A 20,000-nucleotide genomic window follows, 5' to 3' on the forward strand; every position below is an offset into this window, starting at 1 on the left:
GGTTCTCTGGATCACATCGACAGCAATGGAAACAGTAGTCCGGGCTGCTCACCTCAGCCGCACATGTAAGTGTGGTTAACAGACTCTCTAAAGGGAAGAATCTACATTAATATGCCTCTTAAATTTAGAATTTTTCTTAAGTTTTTACTGTTGTATAAGTTGAAAATACAAATTTAAGTGGAGTTAAATTATACCACGTTCATAATATGACAAAGTTTATCAAAATCGGTTTTAATACATATTTTAGATGATCTCAAATGCCATATCATTATTGTTCCAGCAGTCCTCTACAGATTCCTAGTACTACTAACGTTCTCTTGGGCATAAAGCAGTGTCTAAGATGAATCTACATCTTATGGGTCATTATCACAGGTTGGTTTGTATGGTGCAATAAGAATATTCATGATGGAATAAGTTGTTATAATTTTTACTACTATTACAGGTCTCTAAACCATTTATGAACTGTAGTCAAGATATTGCCCGTTTTTATAAACCATAAAATGCAAAGTTTAACTGTTACCCACAGTTTACATAGAAGCTAGTAAAGTGTAACTTTTTGCCTGTCTTATAAATCAGTGTAATTATATATTCAACTTTAATTACTGGTGCGTCTGTATTGGCAAGGTTTATATGTTATATTTTATGCAAGACTACGATTCCTATTAATATTTAGCAGCTAACTATATCATTAATTACTCTAAAATCTTTCCCCTACCATCTTTTTAATGGAGCTGAGAGAGTAGAAGTATTAAAAATTGATGTATTGTGGATTTCAGAAATGTGTATGACACTTTAAAAAATGCCTGGCTTTTTTCAATAGTGTCAAGCATATTAGTGTCTTGTTTACTAAAATGTATTGACCGTGGTAGAACTCAGAATTCAGAGGAAAAAAATTTGAATCTGAATAATGAAGTGTGTACACCATTTAGCTGTCAGGTTGAGTTGTAACTCATGTCTATACTTCCTAGAATTAAACATCACATACTTCTAATTACAAGTTATTGAGGTAAGATTAGTCCTTTCTCATATTTTTATATTGTCTTCCTTTATTTTTCCATTCAATATCTAGTAAAAGGTCTGAAAGAGAAATATACTCTTTATATGTACCCATTTTCACTTGACCTTTCACAGGGTATTATTTTTGTTGTCTTTTTAAACATTTTATTCTGTTTGACATATTAATGTCTTTAAGATCATATGTCTAATTGCTTTACAGCACTTTTACTCTATCACCTTTGCAAAAAAACACACTGTGAACATTAATGTGTTTTATCAGGTTCCGAACCATTACTTCTTCAAAATGGAAAAATTTGTCTTTTTGAAGTGTCTTTAGATGTATTAAATAATACAAAAGAAGTAATAAAACTCGAAGTAGAAAGAACATGGATATATGCTCGAGAGTAGCAGTATTCTAAAACAAGGAAAGTGAGCAATCAGACAAAAGTTTTTATATCCCCGCTTTATCCTATCAGCCATGCAGTGGGTAGCTTGCGGCCTTTTACTTTCAGCAGTTCTCCTGAGTATGCTAATGCTCACTCCCTGTATAAAATGCTAAAACAATAAAACTTTAAAGAGCAAACAAGAGTTAGATCCTGTTTTCTGCTTAAAAAAAGACCTATTTCAGAGAAATAAAAGATGTTCCTAATAAAAGTGTTTAAGCTGTTGGTGCAACTCCCTGTGCTCATATGCAGTATACAGTGGTTGTTATAAACTACCTATAGAGGATATGTAAACACTTATTTTTTAAATGTAATTGTCTGGTGCTAAAAATATTAAAATAAAAAATTAATGATTAATGAAATAGTTTATTAAACATTATATTTCAGAACCTGAAATAATAATTGGGCTAAATTGTAGCATTGTTAGATGGGTATTGGTTTTCATTTGGCAATTGCTACTTCAGATTTTTCATTTTATTATTAAAGTTTATGAAATATTTCAGAGAAATATTAGTATGTATTAGATAACACCTAAAAATTATACATATAATGTCCAGTATATTGCTGCTATGGGTTTATAAAGTTAAAATGTTCATAGTTAATATATAACACATTTTATGCTTATATGAATTAGTGCATGTGAAAAATACTTATGTTTATTTTCCATAGATAAAAGGAAAGCTTGTTGAAAATAGATTTCAGAAAAAATTTAAAAAAGGGGTGTAAATTGTCCCTTTTTCTAAGTTAAATCAATTGTAATCAAAATTTTAATTATCTTGCAGAATATTGAGTCAATATCCATTCTTAAATCTGTTTCTGCTGCTGTCATTAGGTTTTTGCATAATAGATGTCAAATATTTATGAAATATTTCAGTATTCTCTATCTTCACCTTTATAAAGTTCTAAGATGCTTGTACTTAAACCATGTTATGTATTTTATTAGGCAAAGGAAGAAATATTGATATAATTCTCTCAGTCAAAATTTGGTTGTATATAATTGAATGCATTTCAAAATACTTTGGAAATTAAACAGAAGTGAAATAATTTTTATAAGACATTTACATAGCATACTTATATCTCCTAAAATGAAGTCATGTTACTTGTTGTTTTAGAGGGGGGTAGTTGTGCTGATGCAATTGTAAACAAGAGGAAATAGGGCCTAGTGGTATCAGAACATAGATTGTAATGCCAGAGTGTCAGGGTTCCAATTCCAGATTCAATAGTTAATAGCCAAGTGGGATTGAGCACGTTACTTAACATTTCTTTCCTCAGCTTTCTCAGCTGAAAATGAGGTAAGTAATAATATAATGCTTCTTATTTCATAAGATTCTTGCAAAGAAATGAGTGTCTGGAACATAATAATTGCTCCTTGTGTCTCTCATAGTGCTGTGTAAATAGGTACTGATTTATATTACTTCCTGTAATACCTCACTGTTACTAAAAATGAGTCTATAAACAATATGAAAATATTTTTGTATTTTGCATTTTAAGGCACTCTGTAAGTTTGTGGTTAGTCATTGACAATCCATTTTCTTCTCCTTCTTTCTTCTCTTATAATTCATAAAGTAAGCAGATCCATAAAACTGAAACAACATGAGGCCGGGCATGGTGGCTTATGCCAGTAATCCCAGCATTTTGGGAGGGGAGGGCAGGAGGATTGCTTGAGGCCAGGAGTTCAAGACCAGCCTGGACAACATAGTGAGACCCTGTATCTACAAAAATAGCTTTAAAAATTATTTGGGTGTGGTGTGTGCCTGTATACAGTCCTAGCTACTCAGGAGGCTCAGGCAGGAGGAAAGCTTGAGCCTAGGGATTTCGAGGTTACAGTAAACTATGATCATGCCATGGAACTCCAGCCTGCACCACAGAGTGAGACTCTATCTGTCTCTAAAAATAAAAAGTGAAACAATATGACACAAGGATTTATTATAGGTAGCCCATTACCTATATTTAGGTATCTGAAGTTACCTAGTTATCTGAAGTTTTAGGCAATGAACAACTCAAATAGAACAACACCAACCCAGAATCAGGGACATATCATATATGTCTTGAAAACATTGAGTATTAGTTTTGAAAGGAATTTAGAATATATAAGGGAATACAGAATTTAGAATATAGGAAGTGGGACCAGACTGCTGAGTGACTTAAATATCAAGCTATGGTGTTTGTTTCAGTCAGTATACAGCTTGTTACTGTTATCAGCTTGACTTTGACACGATCAGAGCTGTGCATTAGAAACAGTAATCTAAAAGTGTACTGAATGAACCATGACTTAATGAAACTCATGCATAGGAGGATATTCTGAAATTGGGAGAGACTGGAAGCAGAAAATTAATTCTTGCAGTATGTAATATCTAACATAAGTACAAGACTAGGAGTGGAGAGCAAAGAATCCGTATAAGAAGTGCTGTGAAAAGAAATACTGGAACAAGACAACCAATTGAATGCTAGGGACAAAGACGAAAATTGGGAAAATTCATAGCCACTTTAAAAGTCTGCAAAGAGAAATAGAGGACACAAGAAGCAGGTTCAAAAGGGAAGATGAAGAATTCAGCATTTTACTTGGGGAATCTAAGAACCTAAATATCATTAGATTCAGGAGAAAACACCGATGATTTTTTTGATTAGTTTTTTAATTCAACTCCATTATAGTAAAATTCTACATGGTAGAATATGAATATATACCTGAGGTTGATAGAGAAGATGTTTTTTGAAGCATTAGAAGAGTGAAATAGATATGGTCTGGTGCTTCTTATAAATTGTGGAGAACAAGAGATGCCAAATTATCATTTATATTCCATACTCCATATTTTAACCCTTTTCTTCCACTCCAGTTTTCGCTTTATTCAGTGTCCTGAATAAAGGCCTCTTCCAAATTAATGCATTTATTTCACTCACACTATTTGAATTTCTGCCCTTTCCCTTTTCTGGTTCCCCTCTACTCTCTTACCTAAATTCTACCTTTCCTTACAGGACTAGTCCTATTTTTTTCCAAGAGGCTTTCCCAAGGAATTTTACTATCAGGACCATGCACTCTGCTCCACACTTCTAAAGAACTTGCTTCTTATACCACTATTTTGGACTAATACTTTGTGTACATGTGTGAGTGTGTGTGCACACACACATGCACATGTGTTTATGCATACATCTGTGTTCATTTTGCAGATATCCCTACCTTAATGACAAGTCCCTTAAAGACAGATTATGTTTTAGACAAATTATAGTATAAGAAACCCCTATCACATTCTACTACGTCAAGTAAGCATTCAGTAAAAGTATGATACTGATTATGAAGAATCAAATTGGAGATTACAGTTAATTAGAAATGGTTTGACTTCACAAAGTCATACTTACAAGAGTATAAAATCCAGGGTTCTCCTAGAATCTTGAAGAAGGAGAACAAAAGAGATTTTAGGAAGAACAGATGAGTAAATATAATGTTCATTTTTATGTGGGAGCTAAGAAAATTTTCTAAATATTGGTAGACTATACTTTTTAAGTTCTATTTTTAGTTTTAATTACTTAATTAATATGTATTTTATAACCATTCCAATTTATGTGAGTAAAAAGTGGCTTTCCACTTTGAGTAGAATGAGGTCCCTTCACCTCATTCATGATTATCACCTCAGACCTTGTTAAATTTTATTTACATTGTTGAAAGATTGAAAACAATTATCAAAATTTAGGCAATATAAATCAGGTGAATGTTTAAGGGGATTTCAGCAAAAAGTAGGAAAAGTTAAAGCCAGGCGACATTGTATAGATTCTACATAATAATTTTTTGAAACTTCTTTGACTGTTTTGACTCAACTACTTGTTGATTCAAAGCAAGTACTTGACTTTTAAAACATTTTTATTTTCTATTGCTGTTCAAAGAGTCCTAGAACCATCCATGGTATGAATAAAGGAAAACGATACTTTAAGTGTCCGAGCTGAGTATCATTACAATTTATAATATTGTTCCCTTATGCACCTGAATGTCAATATTCCCTTTTTCAGAGTTACATAGAATATGAATTAAAAATGACTAGCTTCCTATTTTATATAGACATTTACCTCTAGAAATGTTTAAAAGGTTAGGATTGATGCTGTCTTTAAGCTGAAATAATTTGAACTTACTGTCTTCTCTCATGTGTTGGACTTAAGTGAATGACAAGAGAAGAAAACATGTAGACTAGACCTGGAAGATGAACGCATACTGATACAACCAATCCATTTCCTGTCTACTTCCCAACCTAAGGCAAGAAGTGGAATTTAATGATGTACCCACCATGTTTAGTTCTACTCAGTTGTTTCTTTTTGTATTAAGTAATTGTTTCTCCTCATTCTCAATAAGTTGGTTCAGATTTGCTGTTCTTCCTCGTATAAAATGTTAAATGAGATTCCCATTTTTATATTTTCAAATGTTGTGTCTAGAGATCAAAATAAATATTCTTCCCTAGCTGGTTTTGTATTGAGTGCTTTACTCACAAAGCCTCCCATTGTCATGTCATTCCCCTTTCTGATTATTAGAGTCTCCTACTGTTGAGTTTTCAGATCCTTTCTTATATGTCATTCGTGACTCCTCTTAGCCTCTATGTCATTTCAAAGTTTTGCTTGCTAAATATTCTATATTCGTTGTAGGTGATTATTATTTTCTCCTGTTAGTAAAGCAATTATCTGAAGCTTGAAAGTTAAAAATCTTTTATATAGAATGTTAATATATTGGATATAATATAAGAAAATTAATTTATTGTGTCCTTAGAAGGCAAACCCTTAGGAGAAGAAAATAAAAGGCTGAGGTGTCATATAAAAGGAGTAATGTAGTATTATTTCAGAATTGCAATAGAGATCATAAGATTTTTTTAAAATTTGCACGTCAAATACCTATTCAACATGCTCCAAAACTTTGTATACATCACATACCCCAGTCATCTTTACGACATCCTCTTCTTCTTCATAACCTCAGTTGTTAAATCATTTCAATATTATACTTTGGCCTCTCCTGTTGATAATATTTTGCCCCATAGATAGCTAAAAGGTGCTCCTAGACCCCCACTGGATTAAACAGTATTGAAAATCTAAACTTTGAATTGTCATAAAACATAATGAAAATATAAGTATATAATATTACATTTCTTCCTTCTATTCTCTTTGGCTGCCTTAAAATTTAAATTGCTATTTGTAGGCACATGTAGAATTTGCTGGCCCTACATCTTTGGTTGCTGATATTTTATATAAAATCCCTACAGATCTTAGATCTCTCTGTGGACAAAAGCATTTGAAATTGGAGTGGCTCTGTATTTCAGAGGAAAGCAGTTGGAAGTGACTGACAACTTGAGCAAATGGAATGCTCTTTCTCATTGTTTTCATTCCTGTTAAGCCTGTACTATTTTTGCTGATGTTTTGGATCATTATGTTGCATTGCAAAACTCTAAACATGAAAGCTTTTTTTTGCCTCACATATGTTTTCATAGATTTTTTAATTAACAATTTTTCAGTCAACTTTATTTTTTTCTAACATTTCTGGTCCTCTTACAATTTTTCTTCTGATTTAATTCCATTTTTATTTAATCTCTAAACTTTTTGATTAACTTTGCTAGTTAGCTTTGAGATCTCTTTCCAAAGTGATTGTACGGAACTTATGATTATGCCAGCTCTTTATCATCTCATCTTTTTTTTTAAGTGCTACAAGTGTGGATCAGTAGCTGCTGTTCTTTTTTACATTATTCCAGTCCCCATATGTGGCACTTACAACTCATTCCAGTTCCTCTTAATAAAAAGATCCTCCCAGAGATACAGTGCCTTTAGCTAAAAAGTGTTATATCCCCACCGTGCCAATTGTGGAAATTTGTGGGTTCCTATAGGGTTTTGAAGGATTTTTATAGAACTATACAGATGATATCTGACATCCGTGGTGTGAATTCCCACAATTTAGGCAAAGTGTGTCAGAAAACTTTTAGCTGACAGTATTGTAGCTTACTGCTTCTGTTTTATATCTAAAGAAGCTACTTTGTTAGAAGATACAACTTCATTTGCACTAACACTAGTTGAGCCTTAAAAATTTCTTTTCTCTAATGGTCAAAAAATGATTACTGAATTGTTAAAGAAGGAATAATGCTTCAATGTTAACTTTTTCCTACTTTCAGTACCAGGGGAAAAAAAATGAAGATCTTATGTACTGCTATGGTATTTTAATTTCAGCTTTCAACGTAGGACTTGGGAAGTGGATATATGTTGGTGACCAGAGGCATTTAATACATAAAGAGACTTACATAAAGTCAACTGTTATTTCAGAATATTCCTTTATGTGAAGGTAATTTACATGATAAGAAATTATGTCTTAATGTATGTTAAAATTATGTGCATTTTGACTGCTCTGGCAGAATTTAAAATTTACTACTCACAGAAGTAACATGTTATACTTGAATATTTCAACACCAAGAAACACAGGGTTACTACATTCCATAGCCAGTTTCTATCGTTAGAATAGCATTAAATAATTTATATAAGCAACAGATGATCAAATCATTTCACATAACTACTGAAAACTAACATTGTTTAGTTTGTTCAACATTATCTTCGTTTTGAAGACAAAATGGAGTAAAATCAGCAAGACACTTAAAAGGTAGGAGGACAAGTCACCATTGATCACACAATGTTATCTTACTATAAAAAAAGTATATTTGCAACATTAAATCTGAGGTTCCTTTTGTTAATTAGCAAGTCAAAGAAAGGACATGGTGCACTAGATTTAGAATAAAAAGTACATATTGTTGGCCGGGTGCAATGGCTCATGCCTGTAATCCCAGCACTTTGGGAGGCCGAGGTGGGCAGATCACCTGAGGTCAGGAGTTCGAGACCAGCCTGGCCAATGTGGCAAAACCCCGTCTCTACTAAAAATACAAAAATTAGCTGGGCACGGTGGTGGGGGCCTGTAATCCCAGCTACTTGGGAGGCTGAGGCAGGAGAATCGCTTGAACCCAGGTGGCAGAAGTTGCAGTGAGCTGAGATCATGCTGCTGTGCTCCAGCCAATGTGACAGAGAGAGACTCCATCTCAAAAAAAGTACATATTACTTTTACTCCTTATTCCATCTAATGTTTAGAACTAATAGAGTATATAACTAAGCAAAACTCAACTCAGGAGAAAGCCAGAGTTTGAGTCAGTTCTGTGGTTTAATTTGAGCAAAGGAATAGTGTCAGCAAAGCAGTCAGTCTCAGAAATTAGGCAGACCTAGTGACATGAGCAATATGTAGTCCAGGTGGAAAGTAGCCTCTGTAAAGGTATTCCAAGAGACAGCTTCACCAGGAGCCAGCAGCGGATGGGTAACAACTCCAATAGGGCAGTTTGGTAATAGGAAATAGATAACAGTTGAGAAAAAATGGGTAAGCCACATCCAAAAGAGCGGCCACAGCAGTAGGGCTCAACTACAGGACTTTGAAGTCAAGATCTTCAAGGAGCCAGAATGCAAGTTAACAAATGTAATTACAGATAAACTGTAACATACACCCCGTATACTCATATTACCTATCTGAATTTTGACCGAAACTTGGTCCAACAAATAAGGCAATAATACAATTTTTGGATTAATGATTCAAAGGAGAATTGGAGCAGCAGCAAGACTGACTTAAAGGCGAAGTGTCAAGATGTGATTTAGACTTGATTTGTCTGGCCAACAGATTAGAACTATAAGGGTCCTTAGATCCACAGCTGAATGTTTATTGATAGTTTTCGTTTATGAGACACAAATTGGAATGGTACCAATTGTATCTCAGTGGCCAACTAATTTGCTTCTGAGATTGGGCACAATATATTTGTACTTATCAATGATGAAAGTAATTACATCTATATTTTCATTTTATTACAGCTGTTTTGGTCACAACTATCACTTTTATAAAGTCAAATAGAGTGATAAATCCTGAAGAATTTCATTGTGTTTTTTAAAAATTGACTCTACAGCAAAACTATCTGAAATCATTTGGGAGTGAGCCTAAATCATGTAAAATCTAGTTCCTTTAAACAATATTGCATAAATTTAAATACATTTCAATATAATGTTGAAGGTAAGAGCAGGAAATTCTAGAGAAATGTTGATATACATATATATGCATGCAGTTTATAAAATTATGTTTCACTGACCTTTACCCACCTTTTTGTTGTTTCTTTGGACTGATACTTTTTTTTTCTTTTTTTTTTTGAGATGGAGTTTTGCTCTTGTTGCCCAGGCTGGAGTGCATTGGCACGATCTCAGCTCAATGCAACCTCTGCCTCGCAGGTTCAAGCAATTCTCCTGTCTCAGCCTTCTGAGTAGCTGGGATTACAGGTGCCTGCCACTACACCCGACTAATTTTTTTATATTTTTAGTAGAGACGGGGTTTCACCATGTTGGCCAGGCTGGTCTCGAACTGCTGGCCTCAGGTGATACACCCGCCTCCACCTCCCAAAGTGCTGGGATTACAGGCATGAGCCACTGCACCTGGCTGGACTGATACTGACTTTAAATGGAACTTTATAACTCCACCATGGAATCAGATCTCTTGAGTTGTAAGATATAATTATAAACTGTCATCACAATTTCTGAAAATAATATTCCTTTGCCATCAATGCTAAGTGGCTGCAGTTTTTAGAAAATAGACTAAGGGAGGATAACATTTTTATCCTGGCTTATGATGAAAATTAAAATTTATTTTGATATTTATCATTAGCCAGGGAGAAAAGGTGTGGGAAATTTAGTAGGGCATTTTCTACTTATATCCTGGATAAAGGAAACTATACAGTTAATATGGAACGCAGAATCATTTGTTCACTCCAATTTTTGAATCCCCTTTTCATAATTGCACATTTCTTTAAGAAGGAATATTTTCATTTTCATCAAGGGATAAGGAGGGGGATTATTTCTGTAGAACTGAAGGGATAGTCTGAGTACTGTCCTACTGGCAGCTACTACATGCAAACTCATTCAAATAAAAACAAAGATCAATTCATTTAACACTAGAATTTTTATGTCAAATGTTATTTTAATTTACCAAAGAGAAAATCTTGAAAGATAAGAAATGGGAATAAAGAACTACATAAGTAATAACTCTGTTGTATAATTTCTTAGCTGATAAAAGTTAAGAACATCTTTTTTCATTTCTAGTAGTTTTAATTGGACATCTTTCTTATTCAGTCCTATAAATAAGAGAGCTAAATACTTTTCTAAAATATATTTAAATTTAGAATGTAAAAATCTAAATTTCTGTGGAGAAAGCCTGGTTTATCCTTTCCAAAGAATAAAATCTTAAGTAGAATGAAATAAACAATTTATTTATGACTGTATAATTAACTTTAATTACTCACATTTAATTATGTTATCCTTAGATCAGCTCTCATTTTTAAAACTATTAATATGATTTCTGTTAAAAGTGAACTTTTCTACTTAAAACTTTAATGTCACTTATTAGCTTTTTTCTGTGATATGTTAAATAAACTAAAACATTTCCCAAGTGGAGAAACAAAATATTACTCTAAAAGTTACATAGGCTTAAGAAATGAATTGTGTATCATTTCAACCTGGCTTCACACAAATGGAGATAACTAAACTTGTCGTTTTCATGCATCTACCATCAAATTCCAAAAATAATTATGTAATTTCCTTTATATATACTAGAAAGAAATGAGTAAAATTGAATTTCCATAATTTCCATTTTTATATAAGCTTCCTAAATGAGCGTCAGTTATTTTACCAGTTTTCCTGTGAAACTTTGTCTTTGAAAAAAAAATACTTTTTTTGTATGTTCTGTTTGACAAGATTATATTTTCCAATATGTCAGTCAATACAGGTTAGCTACTCAAAAGTAACAAACGAAAACAAAAGTTAAGCTCAGGAAAAGACATTTAAATAATCCTGTGCTTATATTTTGAATTCATTTTACATCTTGAAAACAGCAATGTGATAGAGTAAGAATGAGGATTTTGCCATCGGCAAATTGGAACTAATTTGAATGAAAATTTATTCAATCACGTATGAAATTGATAAAGTGCTAATCATGTATTTATTTTGAATGCTTAGATACAAAGAGTTATCATCATTAATTCAATAATCTTGTGCCAAGTACTGAAGATTGTAGATGGTTAAAAGGAAATCTCATCTTTTTACATCATTTTTTTAATCTAGAAGGTTTTGATGCTATTTTGAGAAGTAGTCAAAATCTGTGCATATCAATGGGGAACATATGACTATAGAAATACTCAGTCTATTTTGATATTTTTAAATGTCATTAATTAACAGTTAGGACATAACAGTATATAAGAGGCAAAGAAGAATTCATAGGATTATACACATTTTCTTTATTTTATTTTATTATTATTATTATTATTTTTTGAGATGGAGTCCCGCTGTGTAGCCGAGGCTGGAGTGCGGTGGTGCAGTCTCAGCTCACTGCAAGCTCCGCCTCCCCGGTTCAGGCGATTCTCTTGCCTCAGCCTCCTGAGTAGCTGGGACTACAGATATACACCACCAGGCCCGGCTATTTTTTTTTTTTGTATTTTTAGTAGAGACAGGGTTTCTTCTTGTTGGCCAGTCTGGTCTCGAACTCCTGACCTCAGGTGATCCACCCGCCTCGGCCTCCCAAAGTGCTGGGATTATAGGCGTGAGCCACTGTAACCGGCCTAAAACGTTTTCTATCGGAGCTAGTTAATGTATTCCACGTAAGTTAAAGGTATCCAAATTAAATTAAGTAGAAGTAAGGATCAAGACACTTTAAAATAAAGGATTTGAACAAGTCTATATTGAATGGGTAATAGATGCATAGTTCAAGGCCTACACGTATTTCAGTATATTTAATATGTTTCTCAAAGTACTGTATGTGTAAGTTCATTTGACAGGATAAAGATTGCTGTATTGGATGAAATAAAATCAGTTTCCATAATAAAATTGAAGCATCAGAGTCCTAACACTGTTTGTGAGGATAGCTTTTTGAGTGTTCTCTGGGGAGTAACATTTTTTAGAGTAATGATCCATGATTACTATAGAAGTATGTTATAACCTTCAGGTGTGCTAGGACAGGTGACAAGGCTAATCATATCTATAGGGTATTTTAAAAGATGTATTTCTTTTGTAAAAAGTTGGTTATTACTTTTAAAAGGTATGCTATTTGAATGTATTGGATATTTTCTCAAATAACTAGAATTATAATAAGAAAAGGTGTAAGGGAACTGCCTGCAATTAGTAAACCACATACAAACAATTTTAATCTAGTCTAAAATTTAGTCTTGCTTTATAGATGTTTGATAAAATTAACATCACATTGCTGGAAATTGCCCATATTGTAGATATGAGTCATAAATTTTAAGGTTTTATTAACAGCATTTGTTGACATTTGTCATAAATGAGGTCAGGAGATTGAGACCATCCAGGCCAACATGATGAAATCCCATCTCTACTAAAAATACAAAAAATTAACCGGGCGTGGTTGCGCGCGCCTGTAGTCCCAGCTACTCAGGAGGCTGAGGCAGGAGAATCGCTTGAACCCTGGAGGCGGAGGTTGCAGTGAGCCAAGATCACGCCACTGCACTCCAGCCTGGGTGACAGAGCAAGAATCCGTCTCAAAAAACAAAACAAAACAAAAAACAAAAAAAAACAAACTTAAGACTTAAAATCTTTATTGTTAACTTCATGGAATTAATAAACACTACATTTCTAAGACCTGATTGAATTTACATTGTGCCAGTGAGTCTCTCATAAGTGATGACAGTATATAAATATTCTAGACATTAACATTTGCTAGTATCTAAATAAGCAAAGAAGACATGATTCTACTGTTTAACATCTATTGACTTAAATTTTGAACATCTCAGTTTAAGAGAACTTTATTCATAGTACTTTTTTATTCTAAAGAAAAATAGGAACGGTTTATAGAACCTTTGAGTTAGTCTTGAGTAAGGAGAAAATGAATAAAATTTACATTACTCTAGGGAATACACTGTGTGACCACAATCTAAAAGGATAAACTTTCCCTTTATAATTTGACTGTTTGCTTTAGGGTATAGGCAAGCATTAACATTACTTCTGCCGTTCATTACTGCCTTAGGTACTGGTAAATTTCACAACGAAAGCAACACATATCTTTAGGCAACAAATTTGTTTATCAGTGTATCAGTGTAGTTAGTCCTCTGTTTGTGTTTTTGGAATATAGCATTAATGAGGGTGCCTGTAAAACAGTGAGATTAAACTAATCAACTGCTACTTTGCAATGTTTTCAAGTAGAGGCTTGTGAAGTTGAATGACCCATAGATGAGTTTCATTCATTTAAATTGGATAAACATTTATTGAACACCTATTGTGTGCATCATACTCTGCTAGAAACTGTGGCAGATGATCAGTGTCTACAGAGGTAAAACTCTAATAGAGGGATAAGTACATAGGTAGTAATAGAGACCAAGTGAAGGAATGAAGAGAGTTGCAAACAAATTGTGAAGTTAACGACTGAAGCATGCATATGCACGTGGGGAATCGGAAAAGACTTCATGATGGATGTAATTTTGAGTTAGGCTTAACGTGAAGTCAATTTTTAGGTTGAACTTTATGAAATTATTCATATTTGACTTTTTTTTCCTAAAAAATAGCCATCTTAAATATTTCAACCTAGTATTCAGCAGAGATGAGGAAAGGCAGGATAGATGTAAAGGACATGAGGAGATGAGCAAAGATGACTAAAACATGGGTTTCATTCAGAGAACAATGACTCCTTTGCCTCAGGACAGGCAGCCTGCCTGGATGGGGATACCTGTAAAATGAGATTGCCCAGGAGTTTGAGAGCCATATCTTATAGCTCATTAATTTCCAAGCCGCTTCTATGTAGGGACATGTCTTAAAGTTTACCAATTATTTGGAGATGCTTAGCAAGACCCTCAAGGGTATATGTTACCTACTTTTAAAAAGCCCTACATGCTTTCTTTTTGGTACTTCTCTCCGGAAATAGGTGACTCTTTTTTTTTTTTTTTTTTTTTTTTGCTTGAGAAACTAGCAACACTTTATGCCCCTTCCTTCAATATTCAGTTTTAAAATACATTTTTTCCTTAAAATGCTATAAGAACACAGATGAAAAATTAAAAATAAATACAATGTCCGGAGACCACACATCAATGTTATTGTGGCCATTGCTGTTACTAGCACCTTAATCACAGAGAAGACTGTGGGGGAATTTGTTTTCAGAATCTTTTCATCTTCACTTTCTAATATCCAAACTTTCTGAGATTTGCTTTCATTGTTCTTGAGCAATTAAAATAACAAATACAAAGATTCATAGAGGTTGCTTGAGAGTCATGAAAATTTAAGATGTATTTTAACTGTTTTATTGATTTTTAACTTTCAGTATTTTTGACAGATTTAGGCTCTTCTATCTCCTTGGTAGAGCATAAAAAGAAATATTTCATGTACATTGTAAATTTATAGAGTTCAGTGATGCGATATCAGCTCACTGCAACCTCCACCTCCCAGGCTCAAGCAATCTGCCTGCCTCAACCTCCTACATAGTTGGGATCATAGGCACCCGCCACCATGCCCGGCTAATTTTTATATTTTTAGCAGAGATGGGGTTTCACCATGTTAGCCAGGCTGGTCTCGAATTCCTGACCTCATGTGATCTGCCCACCGCGGCCTCCCAAAGTGCTGGGATTACAGGCGTGAACCACCATGCCCGGCCTACATTGTAAATTTAAAAGTAGTAAATGCAAAACCTTTTTACTCCACAATCTATAAATTCTTCACTTCTTTCCACCATTTCTAATCCTACCACCTTAGTGGTCTGACCATCATTAACTTATTACATTGTTTTAGTAAGTTCCCATTTGGTAACTCTACCTGCAGTGTCCTACACTAAGCCTATATTTTGCAAATTCATCTTCATAAAACTCTTCTACCTTTTCATTATCCTGCTCAAAAACCATCAATAGCCTTTGAGCAGAGATTAAATTTAAACATCATGAAATGCAACTCAAAGGCCTTCTCGTCATCTGACCTCATTCTGCTATTCTAACACACACACAAACACACACATTATCACCAGCCCTCCTTCCCCCATGCACTCTCAGGGTTCCCATAACATGTCTATGATTCTCCATTTTCCCTATTTCTACTTGGAATGTCCTCTCTCTCATCTCTGCATAATAAAAATTTTCACCTATTACAAAGCCTACGTGAAGCTACACCACTCTCCTTCATAGAACATTCACTGATTGAATTGTCAGAATTTATCTGCCCTTTTATAATACTTTACCTACTGTGGCATCGATCACATTCTGCCTTGTGTTAAAGTTACTTGTATATATGTCTTACCTCCTCATTAGACTGAAAACTTGATGATAACAGGAACCATTGTCCATGCAGCCCCTATCCCAGAAGTTTACACACAATGTCTATTGACTGGATTTTTTTTTTTTCCACTTCTAACAAGAAGTAACTTTTATCCTCCTAGAGGTACTTCAATTTCAGTTACTGACTTTGTACCTCTGTCAGGGAATAATAACAAACTTTATATCTCTCCATTACTCAATACTTCTTTTCCTCCAGTTGTCTAAAGAAGTTCCAAATATGTTTCTAAATCTCACATATGTAAATTAAATTAAATTAGGAGCTGGCTATGCCTTTTTAAAGCAAGAAACATAAATTGGTGTTTTTTTGTAGTAAGGAAAAGGTTGTGTACTGAAAGGATCAATTAAATTTGAAGTCTTCTATTTCATGGATAGAACAATTTTTAAAGCATTTGCAATGAATTCCTGGATTCTGGTTTGCAGAAATATTCATTATTTGCCAAATGGGTAATTTGCACTAAAACCAAAGTTGATGTTACTTTAGTGCCCCCTTAAAGGAATGTGATGTTTTATCAGGCTTAGAAAAACTGCTACCGAAATAGACATAAGTCCCTTCTATCTGTGACCTTCTATGGCAAAGGTTTGTACTCTTTAATCTGTAACAATACAAGTACTTGGCATATTTTAGGTGCCCAGTAAATAAATGAATCACTGGAAAGACTATACCCCTTACACTCCTGCCTTAAGCTATGTTAAAAATTTACTGGGAGGCTGAGGCAGGAGAATCACTTGAACCCGGGAAGGCGGAGGTTGCAGTGAGCCGAGATCGTGCCACTGCACTCCAGCCTGGGCAACAAGAGCAAGACTCCATCTCAAAAAAAAAAAAAAAAAAAAAAGTTGAAGAAAGTAGTGCATAAATTTCAAAAGAAAGTAGTGCATAAATTTCAAAACAGTTGGGGGAAAATGGCATAATGAATGTCTGAACCATCTAGAGGAGATCTTCAGATCCAGAAAGGGGATTTTATCACTAGGATAGTCAAGAATTTCTTTCTTAATTCCATCTGAACTTGCTCTTACTTTACTGTCTTTAATGAATTATATTAAGAATACAAAATACCGTTAGAACATTGGCATTCTGCTTAGAGGCAGGTAAGTTTTCCAATGGTTAACTCCTATATCACTTAATTGCTACTTTTCTTAGGACACTTAGGGCTGGCAATCTTGTACATTTATTCTTCTTATACTAGACTACAAGTTCTTTGATAGATATTAAAAGCCTCACTGTGCCTTATATATAGAAGATACTCGATAAATTTTTGTTAAATTAGTGATTGGCAATAGGAGATAATGTTAATATGTTATTGGCTTTTCCTGTCAAAGTGAGATTGATGCTCTTTACGTCATTATAGATACAGGGGACTTGACTCAATCCACAGCATAAAGGAATTCCTGGAGGAAAATTTTACTTTCTAACAGGCTTATATATATTGCTACATCTCTTAAAATTTTCATTATTTAGTCATATTAACTTAATCTATTTAGATTTTTCTAGCTATATGTATATTATCAGAACTTCATAAGCCCCAACGTGCGTAGCAAATGTGATGCAGGCCTGGATCAATGCATGTGTGTTAATGATTTTAATGACAAGCTAATGATGAGGCCTGTGATGGATGACTGAGGAGAATAAATGTAGGAGCACTATGTACAGAGCATTTCAAAGATGGCTCCTCTACTTTGAAATTTACTTTCTTCTATTGATCTGAAAGTGATCTGAGACATAACCTGGTCATTTAGCTTAGTATTTTAGTGACCCAGAATTTGTTGGTAAATAATTTTTTGAAATAACTATAGCAATATGTTGTGTTGTTTTATTTCCTTTTATTACCTTAAATATACTTTAAAGGAAATGTGACTAGTCATTAATAACTCTAATGCCAGGCATCTGATATGTGAGGCACATAATCTTTGTTTCATGACTTTTTTGATACAGTAATAAAAATCTCACTTTAGGAAGAGGTACTGAAATACTTTTAGAGCTAACGAAGCTCATACAATGTTAAAAAATTAACTTCTGTATTTATACCACACTTTCTTCCAAAAAAGGTTATAAGGTTATTATATATTATGACTGTGTTCAGTGTTTATTGATCACTTATGATCCAGGCACTATTTCAAGTGTTTTACATGTATGCAAAATAATTTGACCCTTATAACGAGTGTATAAGGTAGTCACTGTTTTCCTTGCTTTATGGGTAAAGAAATGGAGATACAGAGAGGTTAAGTAGCTTTTCCAAGGTTGCATAGCTAGGAAGTAAAGGAGCCAGGCTTCAAACCCAAGTATTTTATCCTCAAAGCCCACTATATTCTTAACCACTTAATCACTGCTGCGTGACTAAAGATTATAAATGAGGTGCCTAAACTATTCAGTATTACTTTATACCACACTTAGAAGTTAATCAAAATACTAAATACATAAAATGTATCACGGTAAATTATTTTCTTATAATTAAAAACCTGTAGATAATTCTACATGGGAAGAGGATTCATAATGAAGAATTGGTGAGCACAGAAGAGAGTTTCTTTAAAGGGATTCTTTTATTTTATTTGAATTGTCAGGGATGTTTCTATGTTGGAAAGAAGCATTTTTTGTAGAAGAAAACCTAATTATCCTATGGTAGTGTAACACATGGCACCTTGAAGAATTTGCAAAAATGAACACCACAGAAATATCCACTTTTTCTTTTGGAAATAAATTTAATGGCTCTCATATCCTATAATGGGGCAAAAAGAGAAAAAAATTGCCAATGGTCACAAGAAGAGACTAATTCTCTATTCATCCTGCAACCCACAAAAGGCATGTGACTTCATTGTGTTCCATTTCTTTTGAGTTGGCATATAACTTGACAAGTGAAAACATGGAGCACTTTGAGATCCAAAAATGAGAAACCTAATATAAATAGAGATAATTATAATAGAAATTTTATTTTTATTGAAAAGTATTCCACCAATTTATAGGCATAGGTACTGTAACTTTCAAGCAATTTTATTTTCTGGAATGTTGAAACTTCTCTTGCTACTTTTTATTTCTTTCTCTGATATTATATTGATGGCAAATAGATCTTTTAAAAATTGAGCATTAATAATTATTGACTTTAGTTTGCTTTATTTTAGGAAATTAGCAGCCTAACATTGTAGCCATTGGGGAAAATTTTATGTACAGCTTTTCCAGCTCTGATATCTTTTTCACTAGTTCTGAATGGAAAATATTCCAAGAATACTTAATTTCAGAGAGATATCTTCTCTATTAGAATTAGTACAATGAAACTCTTAATGCTTTCATGGCACGTAACTTATTCACTCAACATGTATTTACAGTGTGCTATGTGTAATGTCTCCTAATCTGTGAAGTTCACAGTCTACTTGGCAAGATAAAGAATAGCTACCAGTAGAAAGAGTTAAGTGACAGTGCATGTGATTAAGGCAATATGGGGTAGCAGAAATAACAAGGTTCCAAGAAACTTTCTAGAGGCCAGTGTGTGTGTTTGTCTTTGCTGTGCCTGTATGCAGACACTTGGACAGTCACTCCTTTACTCATCTGTAAAATGGGAAGTCAAATAACAATAACGTTACATTAGACCCAGTTTTAGGATTCAAAGATTCTGTAGTTTTGAGCATCAGAATGACCAAAAAATGCTTCGAAGGTTCAGAGTAGATCAATGAAATGTGGACAGGTCGAAGTCTTTAGGAAGTAGACACAGTGTGAGTTGATCCTTAAGTGGTAGACAGGATGTGTGTGAATAGGCAGAACAGGGTAGAAGGATGTTCCATGTATACACGGAGAGTTGAAAGGGGAAACACAGCCTGAGTCTCCATGAAAAATGTCTTGGAGTAGGAACTGAGCACAATGTTTCTGGGATGATGTTTTGAGTCTGGAATGGAAGTTATTATTCAGAAATACTGTTGTACATAGATAGGTGGGGGTCAGATCATAGTTTATTGAGAATGGCTGAAGGGTTTTGGCTTAATCCTCTTTCAACCTTCTGTGTCTCAGTTCAGACATATTTTTATACAGGGCAGTGGCATAATGAAATAAATAAAGTTCTTGCATATTAAAATTTTCTGAGACTACAATAGAACATACCTCTTTAGTCATTCTTTTAAAAAATTTTTCTTTATGTGCTTTTTTTAGAGACAGGGTCTTGCTTTGTTGCCCAGGCTGGCATTTCTCCCACCTCAGCCTCCCAAGTAGCTGGAACTACAAACATGGCTTCTATGTGCTTGTTTC

General features: G+C 33.9%; 1 protein-coding gene across 23 annotated transcripts in view; it reads left to right on the forward strand.

The window, feature by feature from the left end:
• FOXP2 (forkhead box P2) overlaps window positions 1-20,000 on the forward strand; it is a 608,228-nt gene that overhangs the window by 579,401 nt on the left and 8,827 nt on the right. For all 23 annotated transcript variants that reach the window (XM_034963386.3, XM_063605582.1, XM_034963391.3 and 20 more), the window contains one exon: window positions 1-65. This exon is cut by the window's left edge and continues 99 nt beyond it. In XM_034963386.3, coding sequence (XP_034819277.1) covers window positions 1-65 — 65 coding nt within the window. The remainder of the gene's footprint in view (window positions 66-20,000) is intronic.

This window comes from Pan paniscus, chromosome 6 (assembly GCF_029289425.2).
Source record: "Pan paniscus chromosome 6, NHGRI_mPanPan1-v2.0_pri, whole genome shotgun sequence".
Classification (NCBI taxonomy): Eukaryota; Metazoa; Chordata; class Mammalia; order Primates; family Hominidae; genus Pan; species Pan paniscus.